Source organism: Lytechinus pictus, chromosome 5 (genome assembly GCF_037042905.1).
Source record: "Lytechinus pictus isolate F3 Inbred chromosome 5, Lp3.0, whole genome shotgun sequence".
Lineage (NCBI taxonomy): Eukaryota > Metazoa > Echinodermata > Echinoidea > Temnopleuroida > Toxopneustidae > Lytechinus > Lytechinus pictus.
This window is the reverse complement of record NC_087249.1, coordinates 12,824,318-12,846,745: the sequence shown is the minus strand read 5'-3', so window position 1 is coordinate 12,846,745 and position 22,428 is coordinate 12,824,318. Positions and strand designations below refer to the sequence as shown.

General features: G+C 35.4%; 2 protein-coding genes across 3 annotated transcripts; both read right to left on the bottom strand.

Annotated features, from left to right (window-relative positions):
• Positions 1–1,226: 1,226 nt before the first annotated feature.
• Positions 1,227–10,060, bottom strand: LOC129262411 (probable G-protein coupled receptor 21). 2 transcript variants are annotated; one of them, XM_064099841.1, is made up of 4 exons: positions 9,955–10,060; positions 9,342–9,406; positions 7,843–7,992; positions 1,227–4,683 (listed from the first exon to the last, which is right to left on the bottom strand). In XM_064099841.1, the coding sequence occupies exon 4, from the start codon at positions 4,071–4,073 to the stop codon at positions 2,940–2,942; it is 1,134 nt and encodes a 377-aa protein (XP_063955911.1). In that variant the 5' UTR covers positions 4,074–4,683; positions 7,843–7,992; positions 9,342–9,406; positions 9,955–10,060; the 3' UTR covers positions 1,227–2,939. The 2 variants fall into 2 exon arrangements, with proteins under 2 accessions (XP_063955911.1, XP_054756501.2); XM_054900526.2 differs by lacking the exon at positions 7,843–7,992.
• Positions 10,061–16,090: 6,030 nt separating this feature from the next.
• LOC129262412 (blastula protease 10-like) lies at positions 16,091–22,419 on the bottom strand. The gene is made up of 7 exons (XM_054900527.2): positions 22,081–22,419; positions 20,976–21,213; positions 20,485–20,690; positions 20,055–20,258; positions 19,327–19,677; positions 18,508–19,028; positions 16,091–18,029 (listed from the first exon to the last, which is right to left on the bottom strand). The coding sequence occupies exons 1-7, from the start codon at positions 22,165–22,167 to the stop codon at positions 17,900–17,902; spliced, it is 1,737 nt and encodes a 578-aa protein (XP_054756502.1). The 5' UTR covers positions 22,168–22,419; the 3' UTR covers positions 16,091–17,899.
• Between the last annotated feature and the right edge of the window lie 9 nt (positions 22,420–22,428).

Below are 22,428 nucleotides of genomic sequence, written 5' to 3'. Positions count from 1 at the left end.
GGTTACTAATTACGGGATACTAATAGGGCCCCCGGCCTTTGAGCTCTGTTCAGATTTTTATTCCGGTTTATGACCACACGAATGCATCTTATCCACTGCCATCCTCATGACAAATGCAGTCCAAATTGTAGTGCATGTTGAAAAATAAAATACGCAATCAAAGAAACTCTTCGTAAACATGGTAAAAGAGATTGAAATGTCTAATTCAATTGTTTTTTATGATGCCTGACATGGCGTTTGTTCAGAAAGTGTAATTATAATGCAAAAAAATATTTCTATCTTTTACCAATCATAACACTTCATCCAAATTTTAATCCCAATCAAAATACATCATTGTTAAATTTCATGTAAGTCACATTTCTTTACAGCTATTAAACTTGAAACATATGGTTATAGGGCAGTGGCGTGCAGTGGGTCACGGCATTGGGGGGGGGGGGTCGCCAGCAAAATTTTCGAGTCACTTAGGGAGCGCGCAAAGCGTGCTCAGTTGCCAGATATACTGACCTAATATAGACATTTTAAGGACATGCATTGCCATTAAACGGATATGTATCTCACTGATTAAATAATGCGAGCGCGAAGCGCCAGCTGAAAATTTTTGATATTCAGACCTAAAAAGGGACATTATAAGCATTTTTGTAATGAGGATACGTACCTGTCTCGCTGAGCAATCCATGCGAGCGCGAAGCGCGAGCAGAAATTTTTCTATATATTGACCCCAAACAGAGACATTTTAAGGACTATATTTTAGGAATCCATTAAATACACATCTCAGCATAGTCATCTAATGCTAGTGCCATCCTTTGCTAATTTTGTTAGAATTACATCTAAACACATTAAGCACTCTTTGTAGTAATTGTAATCATGATTATCGTACGCATCTCACTAATCAAATACTGCGAAGCGCAAGCGGAAAATTTAGGAAATTCAGACATGAAGAGGGGCATTCTAAGGCTTTTTTGCAGGAATTCACTAAGACCGTACGTATTTCACTAACCCAATGCTGCGAGCGCGAAGCGCGAGCTGAAAATTTTTGATATTGAGATCAGAAAAATTGACATTTTAGGGACCGATTTTAGGAATTCATGAAGGGCAGACATCTCACCAATCAACTAATGCAAACGTTAGCAGGGACATGAAATGTTTTATATTAAGACCTTAAAATAGGACAATCACTTTAAGTAGTCATTAAGAAGAAGCAAATATCACTACATAGCAATAATAACTCCAATTGCGAGGAAATATATTTGGTGTACAGTATATTGATTTGAAAGCGGGAGGTTTTAGTACAACAGGATTATATATCTAGTTAAACAGTATATGCGAGCACCAGGAACAATGAAGACATAGGCCCTGAGCAAATAATGTTTCACAAAATTATGAAAAAAATATTTTTATGTAATATAACATAATATACTATAACATTATAATGAACAATAATTTCTTCTTTCCCCACTACTTTTCTCTTCCTTTCTCCCTCTTTTTATCCTTTTCCCCGTTTTTTGGCCTTCCGATTGGGGGGGGGGGCACGTGCCCCCCATGCCCCCCCCCCCTGTAATTACGCCACTGTTATAGGGGAACAAAGTTTTTCTTATTAATGTATGTTGTCTAGAAATGAAAGCCGGAAAATTAGATGTAAATATGTAAATGAGGCCGACAGGCCTACTTACAAAAATCTAGGCTGGTCAGGTATTCTTGAGTACAAGAGAATTGGAAATCCTCAAACGCGCTGTGTCAAGTTGGTCAAAATGAAAAAAAAGTGAAATGCCTGAAACAAGCATGGCTAGACATCAAATTCCTCTCACCAATCCGCAAAAAAAAATGAAAAATAAAATTTGATGAAATGTCACGCGATTCATAATGGCATGGATGTTTTGCATGTTTCAAGTAAAAGTGAGCAATCAATCTGCATTGGTGTATACTAAAAAATAATAGTCATGTGAATCTTCAGCTCAATTTCTGGACGGCTGACGTAGGCTATGTAAGTTTAAATCAAAGGTTGATAAAGACGTCATTTATTCTGAGATTAAGATCAGTAAATCTTTCAAAAAGGAATATGTTTACCAACTATATTAATTCATTTATTCATTTTTGTTCAATGTAGGAGTTAACTAACCATGTTCTCATTTATGTCGCTTTTTAAGACAGAAAGTGACAGTTCTTAAACTCGCCCTTCCTTTGCAACAAGGTAAAATATTAAATGATTTAAACGTCCATAGGCCAAGATGGTGATCTTGATGATATTCATAACCTATGAATTTATCTTGATAAAAATAAACTTTATAGCACAGAGAAAAAAGAGAGAACAGTGCCACTGAGTCTTATAATGTTCAAGATATCGTTGTACTTTTAAGGTGTTCAGTGTCAAGGGCATGCTTCTACCAGGACTAGTGTTTTTTTTTATATTTGATTTATTTCATTTCTCTATAGACCTTCATTTCTTCCAACATAAAAATCATAAAAAATATTTATACAAAATCAATCATAAAAAGCGCTTACATTTGAAAATTGGTAATGACAAGCAATATACAATTAAAAAAACACAATAAATGAACCAAACCTTAAAAAACATGAATAGTTGCACATGTACGTATGCTTGAAAAAAAAAAAAAACTAAAAAGAGACCAGCTAAGAAGCGAGACTTTTATGACGTTGATATAACGAACTGTACATAAACATCAAAGGAACGTAAATAGGAGATTATGGAGTATAAGCAGTATTTGATTTCACGGATGATAAATGCATGGCCATGTATGATAACATAACTGAACAAAGCTGTAAGTGAGTGCAATGCAAGTACATGTATGACGGGGGTGCAAAGAATTATGACACTACATGCTCTCAAAGTAGTTCTAAAACTTCGTTCTCTAATGATAGCACAAAGTTAATTATTTCTTACCACCAGAGGCAAAGATCGGGACATAGGTTTTAGACTGGAGTTACGGAGAAATGTCCATATTTAGGCTTCCATCCGTCGCGACTATTGTCCATTCAAAGCTGACATCAGACGTGGTACGGCTAAATACCCGGATAAGTGTTTTGCAAAGGGCGCGTCGAAAGGTTGTGTTCAAAAGAAAGTAAATCACGGTGTTCCACCAAGAATTGTTTATTAGGAGATAGGCAGCTGCGATTCTTAGAGAATGGGGGATCTGGACGTGGTGGGCGAAGTGAAGTGATGCCATGATGTTCCAAGGCATCACCAAGAGGTAGAACGATATCGTAGCCATGACAACGGTCCAAAGACTCCTCATCTTGATGCGATTAGCACGAACAGGTTGTGGTAAATACTGTCTCATGTTGGACGGACCATCAGTGGAACTCGAGGTGCCATCCTGCATGTTCCCATTTTGTCGTAGTGAAGTCTCGTCCCTAAGTCTCCTTGAATGACGAATAGCTATACGCACGACATTATAGTTGGCGAATGTCGAGATCAAAAGGCTACCGTAGAATAAAAGGAGGATGACGACGAGCGATGGCCGAAAAGATATGCCGATTCCAACTGCTGAAAAGTCTGAAACGCACGTCCTTTTGGTGGACGTAAAGTCGGCTCCAACATTGGTGAAAATGGCGTTGCCAATGGAAATAAAGGCAAGGACGGAGAGAACGTATCGTGCGCGCACTGCGGTCATGATTGAAGTATACCGCAGCGGTTTAGTGATGGCGATGTAACGGTCAACGGTTGCAAATGCCATTGTTAGAGCTGACTGGTTTAGACATCCCGTACAGGCCATCGTTCGTATTATACAGGTCACTGTGTTCTGTAGTTGCGGAGCGCAGGAAAACAGAAAGCTGAAGAAACTACAGAACAAACCCGTGAGAAGATCGGTAACAGCTAGTGCCTGGAATATAAGGCGAGGGATCTCTTCAAAACAGGATGGCTTCAGATGAAGAACAATTAGTGTTACAGTGTTCGATGTAATAATGAGAAAAGTAGAACACGCAAAAGCGACCGCCTGTGGAATATTAGGCCCAAGGATAATTTCAGGAGATGGCGTTGATGCTGACGAATTCAAGCTAGCGTCCCCATAATCAAAGTACATGTACTCGGAGTCATTCAGCGTCGAAGAGTCCATCGCACTGATTATGTTGGCATGTTCACCGGAAAATCACGCAAAACATAGAAAGTACGAATAAAACTGAATTCATTCTATAACTTTATTTTTCTCCACGGACGTAGACTGATCTTGATTGTCAAGCAATTTGGTTGTGAGAAAAGAAACAACGGGTTTTCCCCCTAGTCGTATATCAATGAAGATTTTTGCCTTTATCCGAAAGTAATCTCACCTTCATTGAAATAAAAGCGCATATCTTGGATCATGCTCATACAGGTGTTTATCCAACCAGACAATTTTTCTTTAAACCATTTGATCATTACCATCAGCTGAATCCAGAAGAGAATGAATACCTGTGTGTCTTCCTGTCACTTCTTCTTTGAAAATTACAGACGATACAACTATAAGGGCACGCTAGAGAGTTGCTCATGTCAAGATTAAGATGATACCAGACTGGTTATCATTTTATCAACCATGTCTGTCTGCAAAGGCTGTGAAGCAAACTGATGAGATCGTATAGCTATAAATAGTCGAAAAGGCCTTCGAAATTGATATTTTCCGAATGATTGGTATCCGAATACAAGTGTTCATTTATTTGATGCAATCGACTCTGGGTTGGGTTACTTTAAGGCTGCAATATAAACAGAAAGAAAAGAGTTCATGTTTTTTTGAAATAAATTGAAGGTTGTATAACAGTAAAATATTGATTGATAAGGGGAACACACGAAGACATTTATTTTTTTTTTATTATAACAAATTGAAATAAATCACAAAATTTACAAATGATTATTAGGTGATTGCAAATCACATAAACACAAGTTAGTTACACAAAAAAGACAAAATAACAACCTTTTTTTTTTACTGGTGTAGTCACATGAATGTTTACTGAGTGACGAATCTTGGATTCTGATATAAAGATCGGTAAGATTTTCACATGGTTATAGTATATAATAAGTGTTTAGCCTCTGTTTAAAAGTCGTTTAATACGTCTCATATTTGAAAATAACAAGGACTGCTTTTACTTCTCCAAAACAAACACTCCGATGTAAACCAATCGAACCTCCATACTCGGTAATCTTTATTTCATTTTCATTTCAAACTTAGGTCGTATAAAAATGTGCAATATATGTAAAATAAATGACAATTATATAACAGTTACATCACATAATAATAAAAAATTATGATAACAGAAATGATAATAGAAGTAGTAATGATGATGTAGTTTTAAAAGTATATATCATTAATGATAGTACAATGATTATTTCAATATTTATATACGTTTATATAAACAAAAACTATTAATTTACGTTATGCATGTAAATAACTGTTAGGCTATCATATTTTACTTGTGTATTGTATATTGGAGTCCCGATGAAGATCTGCATGGATGGAAAGCTTGACCATTATATGAGTACTTATGAAGTTACGACCGTCTCATAGCACATTTTGCACCTATGACACACACTCTCTCTCTCTCTCTCTCTATCTATATATATATATATATATATATATATATATACAGTGAGTTCCAGAAAAAAACGAAACCGAGATTAAGCGACGATTTTTCATACCTTATTCACAAATACAATAGACAAATGACCTACCAATTTAAAGCTTAGAATCTCCTCTTTCATCTGATATTACATCAATTATTCCTCATTCACGCATGAGTGAGCAAAAACAATTTGAAGAAAGGATGCCAAAATCTCATTTGGCGGGGGGTATCTGAATTTCAAAAAGAAAATCACATGCCTAAAAGTTCAATATCTGCTCTTGTATTTGATACCTTAATCACAAAAAATGGTCAAGAAGTAAAAAAGTTATGTTCCCTCGAAACAATGCTTGTATTTCCATAATTTCATTAAATAAACGTGTTTTTACCGGTTTCCCACAGAAGCTATCGCATGGTCAACAAAAGATCGTCAACAAAACGGAGTGTCGAGTGAGTTCGAACGCTAACCTGTAAAACCTCTTAATTTTATGAAATTATTGAAATTCAAGCCTTATTTCAAATAACCAGAACTTTGTTATTTCTTGACCATTTTCTGTAATTGAATGGAATTGAATCAAATTAAAGAGCAGATATTGAACTTTTTACAAATGCGGTTTTCTTTTTGACACCTAGATACAGCCCGCCAAATGACTTTTTGGTACCCCCTCTTCAAATTGTTTTTGCTCACTCATGCATGAATGAGAAATAATCTAAGTAATTTCAGATGAAAAAGGAGATTCTAAGCTTTAAAATGGTAGGTAATTTGTGAATTGCATTTGTGATTAAGTTATGATAAATCATCGATAAATCTCGGTTTCGTTTTTTCTGGGACGCACTGTATATATATATATGTATTTTATTCATTTAAAAAATTTACACAGGATAAGCATGTTCAGATAATATATACACTGTTTTCAACATGGTCCTGTTGACATAGTAAATATCTAACAATGTACAGAAAAAACACATTAAACAATTTAAATTCTATGATAGTAAATAGTAAAAAAAAAAATGAGTGACATAGGTATTAACAAACATAGAGTGTGCTCGGGGATGAATACTAAATTGAAAGTTCGAAACATAAACCGGCATAGAGATGAATAGAATGGAGAGCGGAGAGAGTGTTACTCGAAGTGTGTTTCCATATATTTCCTTTTAAAAGTATCAATTGAAGTTGCATTCTAAAGTTCTGATTCTACAACGTTGAGCGAATTGGCATATCCTGTATTCATTGGATGTCTATCAAAAACCATATCAATAGAATTACATAAACGTACCGGAGCATATCCATAGACACATGCAGATAGATATAATACATGCAAGGAAATAATTTCGTCTTTTTTTCTAAAACCTGCCACTTCAATCTCTTAATAATGTCAATACCATCATGAGTATAATCAAAATTCTTTTCTACTCTTCTTGCTGCTCTTTTTGTAATCTAAACAAACTTTTCCTATTAATGACAGAAAAGTTCCCCCATACCGAACAAAAGTAATCCAATATGGGTTGAATTGTACAATTATAAATTTCATTGAGAACACTCGTATCAGTTAAATTACTGACCTTTTTCAAAGAACATAACTTAAAAGCTAAAGATCTACTTAGGTTCTTTACATGCAAATTCCACGTAAGATTCTCATCAATTTCGATTCCTAGATACCGAATATGTTTTACTTGTTTTATAATGTTATTATCCATATGTATGTTTAATTCTTGAGAAGCATGTGATCTTCGTTTTATAGTATACGTTTTGTCAACATTAACTTTTAATTCATTTCTCTTATACCACCTACTTATGTTTTCAAGATCAGCGTGTAATTTAGACTAATGACTTCGGTACTTTTATCAGAAATATAAATAACAACATCATCTGCATATATATTGCAAGAACATGATAATAAACATTCACTTAAGTCATTAATAAAAACAAGAAAACGTAGGGGTCCAAGGGCACTACCCAGGGGAATTCATACAGAAAGGTTATTAAATTTAGACAGTTTTCCATGACAATAAACAGTTTGTTTTCTACCTGATAAGTAATTAGAAAACCATATCAACTCATTATTTTTAACACCATATCTTTCCATTTTCCATAGGATATTATTATTAATACAGTCTAAACATTTAGATATGTCCAAAAAAACAAGCACTGACCATCTCACGTTCGTTGAAAGAATCATACCAATCATCTAATATTTTATGTAAACATGTAGGTGTCGAATGATTAGGTAAAAATGCATGTTGGTCAATGTTTATGAAATTGTGTTTTTTAAGATAAAAAAGAAACTGACTTTGTACCTCTTTGCCAAATGGCATACAGCAGATAAATTAGAGTGGTTCGAGCGATATTCCAGTCATCTGGTATAGATCCGCTAGACAGGCTTTCATTAAAGATTACACTCAATGATGCATTTACAAAAGGAGCCGCTATACTTAATAGTTTGGTATCTAAATTTAAAATGTCAAGATTAGAGTCACTCGGCAACTGTGAAAGGATCTTTGTTACCTTTTCACTAGTGATACACTGGAATGTAAAAGTATAAATGCTGTCAGGATGATTCCAAACGAAAGCATCGTTTTTAATTTTTCTGAAATTGTCTTGCCAACATTCATAAAAAAAATCGTTAAAATAATCCCCATTGGATATATCATTATTTTTTTGTTTCTGTCCTGTAAATTTATTAATTTCTTTCCATAATTTCTTACTATTACCTATACATTTAAGTTAGCTATTAAAGTACTCTCGTTTGTTTAAATCAATTTTGTGACATTATTCCGTGTTTGACGATATTCATGCAAAAGATCAGGAATATATATATATATATATATATATATATACACACACTCACACATCTTTAGTAGTGCTAAAGAGTTAATGAAACCTAACATAATGTGCACTCCTTCGCGATGAGTGTTGGATGGAGACAAACTATAATTATGTTGAATTGAATTGAATTCACATATTTTTCATTAAAAACATGCAAAATCAAGAATATACAAACATTACAAAGTATAGAAATGAGACATTATACAAAAGACGTAACATACTTTAAAATAAATGCAAAATACTTCGTTTTATACATGTTATAAGAATTGGATGCCCATGGAAGCAGTATGTTTGTAGGGTTGGGTCACCCAACCCTATAAGACTACAGGCCCATAAAAATAAACTTTATTGAATGTAATATTTTATCACCTGATTTCACGATTAAATATCTATAACATGGCAGAACTTGAACACTTAAAATATGTTTATTTTCTGGTGGGGTTCACTAACTTTTAGCACTAATGTGTATACAAATAAAGTCATGTTCTATATATAGGCGTAAAATAATCCAGGCATTGACGCTAGACGTAGCTTTCAAGGTATCTCATTAAATGCTAGCTTTCGGCCAGTAGGGCCTTCATCAGGCCTATATGTATTGAAACAAACAAAATAGAACAAAACCATACAAATAAAATCGTAATAACAACAAAGTAAATAAAGGGTAACAAAATGTACAGAACAGAAGGATTACAGAAAGATAACCAAAAATAACAACAAAGGGGGTATTAACTTAAAACGTGATGGTTGAGTACAGAACAGATGGATTACAGTTATATAACCAAAAAATAACAAAAAGTAACTACAGAGGGGGTAATGACACTTAAACGAGATGGTTGAGTGCAGAACAGAAGGATTCCAGTAAGATAACAAAAATAATAACAGAGGGGTGACTTGAGATGATTGGGTACAATAGAAACGATTTCGTAACTTAAGCTGTGTAGCTTAGGTTATATATATATAAGGTATTTACCGGCAAATGAGATTAACTTGGGTTTCTGTGCATCTGGAGGGGAAGTTAGTCTTGCGTAATAAGTGCTGTGAATAAAAATAGGGGATAATGTTACAAGTTAAATGACAACTCGTTTCAGTATCATTCTATATTTCATATTTGAGTACATAACTATATAGAAATATTCATATACGTTTACATAGTATTCAAGTAAGTGGTGGTACGAGTTATAATTTGAGAGCTTGACATTAAAAAAAGGTACATTGTCATACGCAGGGAAATATATACGTATAATTAATATTGATGTTTGAGCGGTAAGCAACATAATAAACACAATGAACAAAGTAAACATACAGCGATAAAGAGCAAAGAAATCTTAACAATCAATCAAATAATCAGACAATTAATTAATCAAGATAATAAAGCATACTAAACTGTATAGGGGTAAAGACACGTAGCTATAAAACTACCTGAATGTTGTGGCCTGTTGGGACGAGTGAGACTGTAAAATAAACAAACGACGAAATGGGTCGAAAAGATGTGTAAAGGGTTCAATAATTACCAAACATATTATGCATGTATATATATGTATATATTGCACAAGATCAGATATATTAAATACAGAAGTAGTTACCTAATATTCCAGTGCCGGAGAGAGTGTGTCCAAGGTGTGAATGTGTGAGATCAAGTGAAGTGAATGGGGCCGGTGTGTGTGTGCGTGTGTGGGGGCGTGCGATGGGTCATTGATTCCATTGGGGGCGAGGGTGAGTAGAGTGGTGATCCAGTATGATTCTCGGTGTAAGATGATTGAGCGGTATTTGTTGTCTATCTGTTCTATTGTCATGATCGAAACATCGTTATAGAATGGTCAGGGAGGTTTAACTGGGCGTTGTGGCGTGCGCCTGTAATCCAAGCTATGCGGGGAAGTTACAAATTGATGTAGAGGTTCGAGGTTCGAGCCCTGGTCACGTCTTTCGGATGGTGACGTTAAAGGTCGGTCCCAGACGTAAATAATCATATCTGATTGGTACACGTCTGATAAAACTCAAATACACACATTAAGTGGGGGTGCGTAGGGGATGATCTTAGTGTTGTGATTGGTGGTGGGGTTGTAATTGCGGATTTCTGATCTGGTGTAGAGTGTGTTTTCTGTTTTGCCAACGTATTGTTTATGACATTTCTTGCATGTGATAAGGTATAATCCATTCAGATTTGCAATTTAGTTGTGAGTTGATAGGGTATGTTTGGCCATAGAGCTATTATGGTTTGGCCGGTGATCGTGCTGGTGTATGTTTGATCATGGAGCTATTACTGTAATAGCTCTATGGTTTGATTTTCGGTTGTGTAATTGTGTAACATGCATCTTTTTGATTGGCAGTTGCGGAAGCCTTTGATGCTGTTATTGTTGTCGTTGTTTCTGTGTCTGTTGTGTTTTGGTTCGGGCTCTCCTGAAGGCCACCATGGGGGGTCCTGGAAGGTGGCGTGAAGAAGCTGGTTTTCTGATAATGTTGGGTTGTGTTTGTGGATGATTCGAGGGATTTTAGCTGTGATGGGGTCATAGGTAACTACTAGGGGGTTCGGGAGGAAGGGGTGTTTTTAAGTAATTGGTCACGTGGAATTTGGCGTGCGCGGTCGATTTGTTTAGGAGTGTGTTTGGGGTCGTAATAACGTTGTGCGAAGTGCGGGGCGGAGTGTATTGAGGTGGAAATCGTGGCGGATGGGTTGGAAGCAGTTACGTGTGATGCGGGTGCTTGATTAATTGTAAGGGATGCTGTTGAAGATGTGAGGGGGATGACAGGAAGATGGGAGGAGATAAGCCTGGGAGTCCGTGTGTTTGATGTGTAGGTCGGTTTCTATTAAGTTATTGTCAATTCTTACAGTTGTGTCAAGGAAAGGGACTTCAGAGCGGGATGCTTCAAACGTAAATTCAATTGTGGGTGGAGGGAGTTGGTATCATTTTGGAATTTAGTGAGAAGTCGAGGGATGCAGTCCAAATAAAAAAAATATATCGTCGATATTTCTCTTCCAAGAGCCGTTCAGGATGGATTTTTGTCCATGGAGTAGTTTTTCTTCAAGTGTACCCATGAATATGTTAGCATATGGATGGGCCACGGGCGTACCCATGGCGGTGCCTTGGGTTTACCTATGGTTTTGTTCTATTTTGTTTTTTTCAATACATATAGGCCTGATGAAGGCCCTACAGGCCGACAGCTAGCATTAGATGAGATACCTTGAAAGCTACGTCTAGCGTCAATGCCTGGATTATTTCACGCCTATACATAGAACATGACGCGCTGCAACACACGTTGTGCAAATGGCCCTTTGCCTTTATGTATATATATATATATATATAGATATATATATATATATATATATATATATAGATATATATATATATATATATATATATATATATATATATAATGATAATAATAATAATCAAAGATTTGTATAGCGCACATATCTGTCGATGGCACTCAAGGCGCACAATTAACTACTTATATAAAACAGAAATAAAATTAATAAATACACAAAAATCGAACAAATTGACAAGAAAAAATACGCAATCAGTTGGTAGTCAAAATAACAAGTAGGCCTTATCATACAAATGCTTCCCTCATGAGGTAAGTCTTCAATTTGTTGTGGAATAGTCCTCTCGACTGGCATGACTTAATGTCCGATGGGAATGAATTCCACAAACGGGGACCAGCAACGGAAAAAGATCTGTCACCCCAGGACCTCTTCACTCTAACTTGTTGGAACTGGTGAACATTCCCTGAACGAAGACCGGGTCTACATGATCTCTTCACCTCCAGAAGATTTGATAGGTACACTGGTGTCTGGTTGGTTTTAAGTTTAAAGACAAAGGAAAGAACTTTGTATGTAAGTCTTTGCCTAACAGGCAGCCAGTGTAATTCCTTGAGAACTGGAGTGATATATATATACATATATATATATAAAGACAAGAATAAAAATGAAGGTCCTGGGTCGGTTGTGGTAGTATAAAGAAATACAAGGTGAATAAAACAACTGTAGAAATTTTCGCCTACAGGGCAGGATGATTAAAAAAAAACGTGTTTTAAAACACCTCATAGACTTATGTGTTATAAATATGCATGGATGTGATTTTACATGAATACATTTTTTATACTTTTATTTCTTAAGGGGAATATTACTTTCTTCTAACTAAATCTCTTTCGCTTATTTTTCACAAAATAGTTCAATGCGCAACTCAGCGATATGCAAATGAGAGAGTCGATAATGTCCATCACTCACTATTTCTTTTGTTTTTTATTGTTTGAATAATACAATATTTCAATTTTTACAGATTTGACAATATGGACCAACTTAACTTAACCATAAACTGTTAAAATAATGGTAATTGCACATGTTGAGGGAAAAATAAAACTTTGTTTCACTTGACAAGGAGGAGAAAATTTGAATATTTCCTATTTCATATAATAAAATACAAAAAAAAATAGTGAGTGGGTGACGTCATCAGTCTGCCGATTTGCATACCGACCAGGATGTGCATATAACTGTTTGTGAAATTAAGCGAAAGTTTAAAATGTCATAACTTTCTTATTTTACATCCGATTTTGATGAAATTTTCAGTTTTTTGCTTGTTGGGTTTTTCTCCTTTTTTTTCAAATCATTTTTTTGTTGGGGTAGACTTGTCCTTTAAGAGCAACTAACTTCTTTCTTACGCTCTAAATAATTACCAATTAACATTTAATGGCGAATATCATTTCCCACAAGAAAGGGGGTCATGCGTTCTTTAAGTCACTCTTAACTTATGAAGAGCTTTATGAAACGCCCTGGACGCTATATTCCAGATAGTATTCAACTTCTGCAAAGGCTGCTGGCCTACCGATCCACAGATCTCGTTTTGTGGGTCGCAGTTAGCAAGAAAGGACCAAAACTTGCGATAGCGAGCAAAATTTAAACAATTGTACTATTACCTTTCAAATGTTCAATCCCTTTAGAAAAGCCTACTTAAAAGAAAGCCAAGATCATAAAACGAGATATTCATCTACGGGAGCAAAGTAACAAAACTAGAGAAAATTCTAAAATTGTAGAGACAAATGGGTACACCCAAAGCGGCGCTAAAAAGCGTGGACGACCAACCCGTCTAAAAGCAAATGATCCGCCCACATAGCCATAATTTTCTATATATTTTATTTTCTTATATTTTGGGGAGGTAAATGCTGACCCATTCTTCATGGTCGACCATTATTTTTTTTTCTTAGAACGAATTCATGAAATCCTGAAATCATGATAGAAACGCATTTATGGACACATCCATACTACAGACGGTTTGTGGTCAGCCCTTCCCCGTTCTGACTTTTCCTCCTTTTAATTTTTTGTTACTTATTATGTTATCATGTCTTGTACTGTCCTGTCTCTTCTTTTGTCTTGTCTTCTATGTCTTGTCATTTCCTATCTCTCTCTCTCTGCTTTTTCTTCTGTCTATTGCGCAACATATCCTTAACAGCGAAGGCCTCTTTGTGTGAATAACTTTGCACTTGTTCTGTAATTACGCTTACATCAATATGATTTCGACCTTTTTGTTCCTTCTCTTTTTTCTTTCCTGTATATGAACGCATATATGAATAAGTCGATTATATTTTCTTTATTTCCAATGGGTATCCACACTTAAAAAGCTTTGCTTTTTAGTGAACCCCCCTCATTTCCATTTATGCTCAATATTATAATGTTTTTTGTTTTGTTTTATTAAGTAAGAATGCTCGTCTGTAAAATTGTATTTGATTTGTATTACTTTATATTACTTTGTATTATGTTTTGAATGGAAATGGAATGAAAGAATTGAATTGGATTGAAATATGTACCCAAAATATGACAATTTTCTCTTTCTCTTTTGCGCTTTCAAATCTGAAATCCTTACATGCACAGGATCTCGAAAGGTAAATTATATTTGTAATCACTGGCGTATCGTGGGTCACATCATTGGGGAGCAAAAGCAAAATTTGAATCATTTATTGAGCGCGCGAGGTAAGTGACCTGAAAAGAAGGGCTGTTGGTAGAAATTCATGGAAAGAACACTATCTCACTAATCAAATAACGTGGTCGCGAAGCGCGAACTGATTTTTTTAGGTTCAGACCTGATAACGGGACCTCATAATTATGCAAATCTTTGAACACCCGCTACGTTTCTTATTAAGCAAACAATGCCAGCGCCAGCTAGAATTTTCATTTATATTGATCCGAAAAATTAACATTTTGAGGACATGTTTTTAGGAATTCACGAAAAACATTAATGTCTCTCAATCAAACCATGTGAGCGCGAAGCATGAGCTGAAATTATTGACATGAAAAGGGGATTCTTTTTAGGAATTCATGCAGAGCATATATATCTTAGCATAAGAATCTCATGCGAGCGCCAAAGCGCGAGCTCGTTTTTTTTTTTTTTTTTTTTTTTACATTTAGACCTAAAACAGGAAATTTTTTTACACTTTTTTTTAATCATGAACATGATTCCTATCTCACGAATCAAGTATTGCAAACAGGAAGCGCGAGCTGGAAAATGTTGGATATTGAGACCTGAAAAGGTAACATTCTAAGGACCCTCTGTAGGAATTCATAAAGAAAATACGTATTTCACTAATCCAAAAATATGATGCGAAGTGCGAGCTTAATCTTTTTTGTATTAAGACCGAAAGCGGCGAAGAATAACCACTTGTTTCCAACAAAAGTACAAAACTCATACAGATAGCATGAAATTTAGCCTTAAAAAATTAGTACAAATCGTAAAATGTAGCGTTTCTATTACATATTTGAAACCAACATGAATAAATACTTATTGCAATTAAAAAATATATATTCTTTCTAATATATCCTTTTTTGCTTTTTCATCTATGTCTCTCGTTCCGTTTCTCTCTTTTCCCCTTTTTCCTCGGATTTTTTTGCCAGCAGATTGGGGGCACGTGCCTCCGTGCTCCCCCGTAGTTTTGCAACAGATCTTCCTTTTTTCAATTTTAAACCTAATTTCATGAGATAACATATTTACAATTATTGATAAAAGTGCGAAATCATTATATTCTGACGGAAATAAGAATTTGAGAGAGAAAAGCAATCGAGCAGTAAAAAATTATAGTTTGATTAATTTACCTTTAGTTTAAGTAGTGCAAATGGCAATAATCATCATCATAAATATGATAATTTCACTATTGTTTCGACTTTTCGTAATAATGATCATTATTATGATCATTATCATTAATGGTAAAAAAATCTCCCCCTTTACTTGTTTATTTTGGTCAATTATCATTTCATTATTTTGTAAAATATAAAACAGTTGGAAGCTTTGGTGGATTTAGGTGGAATAAATCATATTTTAATATTTGTGTTAAACTTGTCAATTTTCTTTTGTTTCTATTTATCTCACATTTTCTCTTTCTTTCTCTTACTTTTTTCACTCTCTCCACTTTTCTCTATCATTTCAACTCTCCTCACACCCTTCTCTCTCTCCTCCTTTATCTCTTCTATCTTTCTCTCTCTCTCTCTCTTTCTATCCCCCTCTACTTTTAAATTATCCATCATTTCAACTCTCCTCACACCCTTCTCTCCCTCTCCCCCTCTTTATCTCTTCTCTCTTTCTATCTATCCCCCTACTTTTAAATTGTCTATCATTTCAACTCTCTTCCCACCCTTCTCTCTCTTCCCCTCTCCTTTTCATCTATTTTTTTTATTTATCTTATACCCCCCGCATATTTCTTTTTATCACACAATTCAAAATGGGAACAAACGCATGATTTTGATAATATAAGTATTTTATTTTATGCGTGTCTTATCCAGCCGTACCAGACGGAAAACACATCATCATTTACAACAACAAAGATCATCTTACTTTATCATAAATAAATAATATCCTAAACGTTATCAATGTAGTGGTGAATATGACTGTGTCCGACAAAAATTAGAAAACATTCCAGATGTGTGGTCAATTTTGAGCACTTTTCGGAGATGCGTCAAACACAAAATGACCTAATTATGATTAAAATTAGGTCATTTTAGTCAATCCTCCTTTGATTGGCAAATTACAGCGCATTAAAATTTTATTTTTAGACGTTCGAATTATATAAATACTTTTGTTCCTGTTTAATGGTCGCATGTCGAAATGACAGAAGTGCTTAGCTAGCCGTCGTATTATTCACATTAACCTTTATGTTTATCAAAACATTGTGGAAGTGAATTCATACAATTAAAATAATTCTAAAATAAAAAAAACGAAAAATATCCGATATGTTGTATATGTAATAAGTATAATAACTTTCTAATAATCATAGCAGTGGTATGACTATACTTATGAGTTACAAGTATATTGCAAATATATAACATATAAGTTAATATGCGCATGATAAAAATATAAATAGATAAAAGGTATCAATATTTCATCTGTATCTTTTCCCGCCGTACCAGCCGGTTTATGTTTCTTATTAATAATACAGTATATCATTTTTGGCATTTTATTGCAACATATCATTGGCTTTGCTATTATTATAAAAAATATGAAGGAGAATTTAAATACAACAATAGAGGGAAATATCAAGCACCAAATTCCTTTGTATTGAACAAAACAAAGAGTAAAAAATGTTGAATATTTATCGCGTATTTAAAAGTTAAACTTGTCACGCTTGTAGACATAATGCAAAGTTGTTTGGCTATGATTTTAGCATTCATCATTTTTTTCTTTACTGCGTAATTTTCTTGATTCGTGATGATACACAGGAAAGACTTATAACTCTGTTAAGGCCACCGCACACCTTACGACTGCTCGCGATCCGATTTTGGAACAAATCGCATTTTGCTAATTTTCTGAGAATATGAATGGAACATATCATTTCATTACAATTGAAATTAATTGAAAGAATACTATTATAATCATTTTGAAAGATTGCAAGCCTTTATTTTGGAGTAAAGGCCAATTTAGTTTCAAATCGTAGCCAATCGTACGACTGCTATGACGTCATTGCGACTAGATATTAAATTTGTTTTTATTCTAAGAAGGATGATAGCATATTCACAGATTTGAACATATGTAATCGTACAACGATTTCGAACATTACACAGTAAGATATTCCATGTCTCAATATTAGCATCAAATTATACTACGTGTTATTCCAAAATCGGGTCGCAGACCGATCGCAAGGTGTGCGGTCACCTTTAGATGTATACCTCACTCGGTGTCACACCGTTGACACGACATTTGTTCCTGTGACAATTGCTCCGGTATGAATATCTCAGAGGGTATAGGGTTAGAGCTAGGATTGTGATAGTCTTTTTTGGTTCAGAATAATGTAAAGATAATGATTAGGGTTTATTTACATGTAGTTTTAAAAGTAAGGTTTTATGTTTGACTTAATGTGCAGATTTTCCTTCGGAGCAATTGTCGTCGGAGCAAATGTCATGCAACCGTCACACCAACTTTAACATCTTCAAAATCAAGGGAAAATCTTAACGTTCATGTCGCCTTTAGGAGATGTCTAGTCTTGGATGGCCAACATTATTAATGTCAATGCAGTACAACTTTCTTGTTTCTTGTTTACAGGCAAGGTATAGTCTTACAGTTCAATTGCGCGATATCTCGCCAAAAAGCCCCGATCGGTGACAGATCCATCTGTATTCAGTGTCAGTTCCATCCTGTTACCGATTGACACCAGAGAAGCGGCTGGATACTCACTTCCACACATCCTGGAGAGAAAAGGTAAAGAGAAAAGAGGAGAAGAAGAAACATTATTTATTCGTTCGTGGTGAAAAGTTAAGACTGGTCAAACAACAAACACATTAGGTGATTTATGTCCGGTGTTGGTGTTGGAAACTCAATTTGAATTGCTTCCTCCAGCTCCAAAACCTATTCTGAGTTTGTAAAACTGGTCCAGATCACATTATTGACACCTCAACGACTAGTGAATGACTTTTCAGGACCGTCTTCGTGTTACGTTTGGTGTTATGCTCGCTGTGTAAAATAATGATCATTATTTTACACAGCGAGCATAACACCAACACCAAAAGGTCAACGCTGAACTTGAAATCATCCATTAACACTTTCTTTTATCTCATCGGATCTTTAAAACGAAACATTCTTTGTGTCATGAGATATTTTTTATTCTTTTAAATACATGGCATGCTGTTTTAGAGGGTTTAAATAAAATACTGCTGTTAGACTTACTTCATAGGAACTTTGACACCATCTCCGAGATCGATCTCCAGTGCGTCCCATCGGCAGGTACTCTGATTCTCCAGCGAGAAATCTGCGAATGTCAGCTCAACCCGACGATCAGCCTCCACTTCGATCACGTAGACACACCGAAGATTACAACTGTAATTTTCGGGATAGTTTGGTGATGCTAATGAACCTTGGTTGTCATCAAAGCTTCCTCCACATGTTCCGACTACAGGAGGATTAGTAGTTGTTTCAGGGGTGGTAGTTGGTGCCTCAGTCGTAGGAACACCCTGGATGACGTAAGTAGCTTTGAAACCACGCCCAGTGATGCTGTAATCAGATGTGAAAGAAACCAACATCTGGTTGCTACTAGAGATCTGGACAGGAGGTAAGGTGCTTCCACAGAACTTCTCTCCGATGGCGTTGATATCGTCTTTGCGAACCTCGACGGAGTCGTAGCGACAGAGGTTCTCGTTTTCGATGTCCATGTCGACGAATGTCAGTTCAATCGTACTTCCTGCAACTCCCTGTTTAAATGATAAGTAAAGAAGAAAAAATAATAATATTATAATATTCTTATAATTCTGTAGAACATACTTTATTCATAAATGCTAAGTCATATTTTGAACGATGAACAAATCATTTGGAGTTGATAGTAAGATTTCTCAATAAGCTGTAAAACGCTAAATGTTTTATAAAATATACAGTATATTGTAAAATTGGAATAGATAAACTATTTGTTGAATAATGATTCAATTCGTATTGAACTGATTAAGAAGATGGAAATGATTTGTAAAATATATATAGATGGATTTAAAATCTCACCTCAATAAGGTACATGCATTCCTGGTCGTTGTCATAGTTACTGGGGTAGTTTGGTGACGTAATCTCTCCCTGTGTATCCGTCAATCTTTGGTAACATGGTGGTGTAGTGGTAGGTCCACTTCCATCCTGACACAAGTCACCGCTGTAACCTGGAGGACATACACAGATACAGTTAGTATCATGGTATCCTCCGTTCTGACATTGCTCAGAGTCCGAACATTCATTGTCGCACTCGTAGATGAGGTTTGCTAGGGTGATGTCGGCGTTACTAAGACCAGCTCGGTTACCAAGGAGATGCATCTGAAGAGGATCGATGGTGGTGATGGTTGGAAGACCATTTCTTGAGAATCCCTGGAACAGAAAGAGAATGAAATCAAATCGTTATCAATGTAATGAAGTAATTAAGGTAAGATTAATTTTAAAAATGACATGTTAATAATTCTGATCCAGTCCACGATCTTATAATCGCCAATATTTTCAACACTTTGTCAAAGGAGCAGATCAGAATGGGATTGTTTGTTCCTGATTTTAATATTCATTGGTTCATAATCCATACTAATTCTTTTGTATTTGTATCAAACTTCTTATATTTTATTGAGTTGATCTGGTTTCTAGTACACAAAATATCCTCAAGAAATATTAATATGTTCCACGTAAAATGTTGACATTATGTAGTAGAAGAATCCAGACCGAGCTAATGCTAATAATAATGACATAACTTTTCTTACATGTGAGCCATAGTGCATGACGGAGCCGATGTCGTACTCGACGTTGCGTGTCGTCACAGAATTCCAGTCATACTTTTGGAAGTTGCCTTCCAAGCCAGATTGGATGTTTTCAAAGTGGACATTGATGTAGTCGTCTCTGTCTGGTCGAGATTGTTCGTGATGGAACCCGATGGCGTGTCCGATCTCGTGAGCGACTATACCAAGCTGTTATTAGAAAGAACACAAAGTCATTTTTATTTATTTTGTCAAATATTACGAAATTATTTTTCTATCACATCTTTTGTTTTGCATTTCAAAGTAAAACATATATTAGAAAAAGTAATTTGGAAAATCTGTTATCTATATACTGTCTCACTTTTTTACACAATTGCCTTTATTGTGAGTTCTTCTTTTTCGAGAATATCTTGTGAAAAATGTATAGAGGACTTACGTATTCACATCCTGATCCGATGGATATCTGTTGTTCGCCATTAAAGACCCTTCCTACAAAGGACCAGCAACCACCACCCTTGATGAATGAAAGATATGTGTTATGGTCTAGGTCACTGGCATGTGAGGAAGTTCGTGGTTCGAATCTCAAACATGTATGTTGTTCCCAGTGGTCCATGGCTGCACGAATCACCTGGCTATCACCACCTAATGAAATTGGAAAGAAAATTGAAACTTATTATCAGCAACTACATTCGATATTCCATACTATATAGTTTGAAGAAGTAATTTGAAGAGTGATTTCAAAGAAATTGCACTTCCTTCATCAATATGATTATTTGATGATGTTTTTCTTTTAGTATCTGAAAGTACTTCTTAGTTTACTTCATTCAATGCTACGTTTGATGTTTTGCTCAGTAGCATTTATTCTATAAACATAAATATTTAAAGATGCTTGACGTTTGATAAAAACACAAGATTGTCAAGACTTACTTGAAGATGGCGAGATTTCATAAGGAACGATGTTGGAGGGCCAACGAGCATTCTCATTGATGACAGCTTTTCTCTTCTTACGACCAGCCTTCTGATCATCGATAGCCTCTTCGATTTGTCTCAGTTGATCTACTGTTAACATCATGTCTCCTTGAAAGGCCCCAGGAGTCGGATCCTCATCGATGGGTTCGTGATGTTGTGGGACGCTGTCCTGCGGTTTCTTAGGAGGAGGCATCTCCTACAACGCAATTGACAAATCATTTGTTATCAATCAGTTATGTTATTTTGTAATCGAACATTTTCATATACTATGTTTATAAATACTGTCGATGGATAATGTCTTATTATATTGATTTATATACTTCATGTATTCAAAATTATGAACTCACGTTGTCAGTCTTCGCACCATTTGTCCAACATCTTTGATAAAACCGAATTGACATTTTAAACTTAGTAAATATGCTAGTAATATAAATTTGTAAATGTTTAAATTTATTTTGAATTCCAGTGCCTTAGGTGATATTTGTAGGAGTTAACGAACTACCCAAAAAACATAATCCACTCTGCAGTGTGACAACTGGTCGAGCAGCAGAACTGCTGACTCTTGACAACTGGAACCAGGGGCCCATCTTACAAAGAGTTGCAATTGATCCGATCAATTGCAACTATGGAAAGCCAGCAAAGTCAACATATACAATGCATGTTTGTTCAAAAAATTTCTAAATATGAATGTAAATCGATAAATTCATTGATTTCTTGACAATTTTGTGTGTTCTCCTTTGTTTACAAAGGACGTTTTGCAAATTTCCTGTAGAAAAAAATTATGACTTTGATGGATTTATATAGAGTTACGATTGATTGGATCAATCGTAACTCTTTGTAAGACGGGGCCCTGGTGTTCTTTGCGCAAGACTAATACGAAAATCACATAATTCACTTGTCTAGGGAATAAACATAATTTGGCAACCTTTGGTATCCTTCAAGTCAACCCCAACTGGGTAGACTAGAGTTTTAAAAATTAGCATCAATAAAAATAAAGTCAGTAAAGAGAATTTTTTTTAAGTTGAAAATTGACACCGATTTTAACCGATAAAGTATCACTTACCTCAGGAACTTCTTTCTGAGTGGTTGGGGCTGCGAATATACTCTGAGCTATGACAGCCAGGACTGTCAGTAAAAGTACAAGTTTCATCTCGGTGAGTTCTTAGGGAGTGTCTTGATAGAAAAGTGCTAAAGTTGCAGTTGTGTCAGCGATTAACTGATTTCTTGAGGTATGATAGCGATCTTAATGTCTCTGTTCCTTCTTGGTTCGTTTCTGATGTCTTGTTCGTCAACCTCGAGTTCTTCTAAGATGTCTTCTCTTTATTTCTGGATTTCTTCTCTTGTTAGACTCTTGGTCCATATCTGATGAGTCTGGTCATCTCCGCTCCTATTTATACCCTTCCAGACCCAT

Excerpts from the sequence above, each read along its gene's own strand:
- LOC129262411 (XM_064099841.1), bottom strand. The coding sequence starts at position 4,073 with ATGGACTCTTCGACGCTGAATGACTCCGAGTACATGTACTTTGATTAT.
- LOC129262412 (XM_054900527.2), bottom strand. The coding sequence starts at position 22,167 with ATGAAACTTGTACTTTTACTGACAGTCCTGGCTGTCATAGCTCAGAGT. Across the intron at positions 20,259-20,484 it reads TCGGATCAGGATGTGAATAC|CTTGGTATAGTCGCTCACGA; the intron begins GTAAGTCCTCTA and ends TTCTAATAACAG. Across the intron at positions 19,029-19,326 it reads AATGCATGTACCTTATTGAG|GGAGTTGCAGGAAGTACGAT; the intron begins GTGAGATTTTAA and ends TCATTTAAACAG.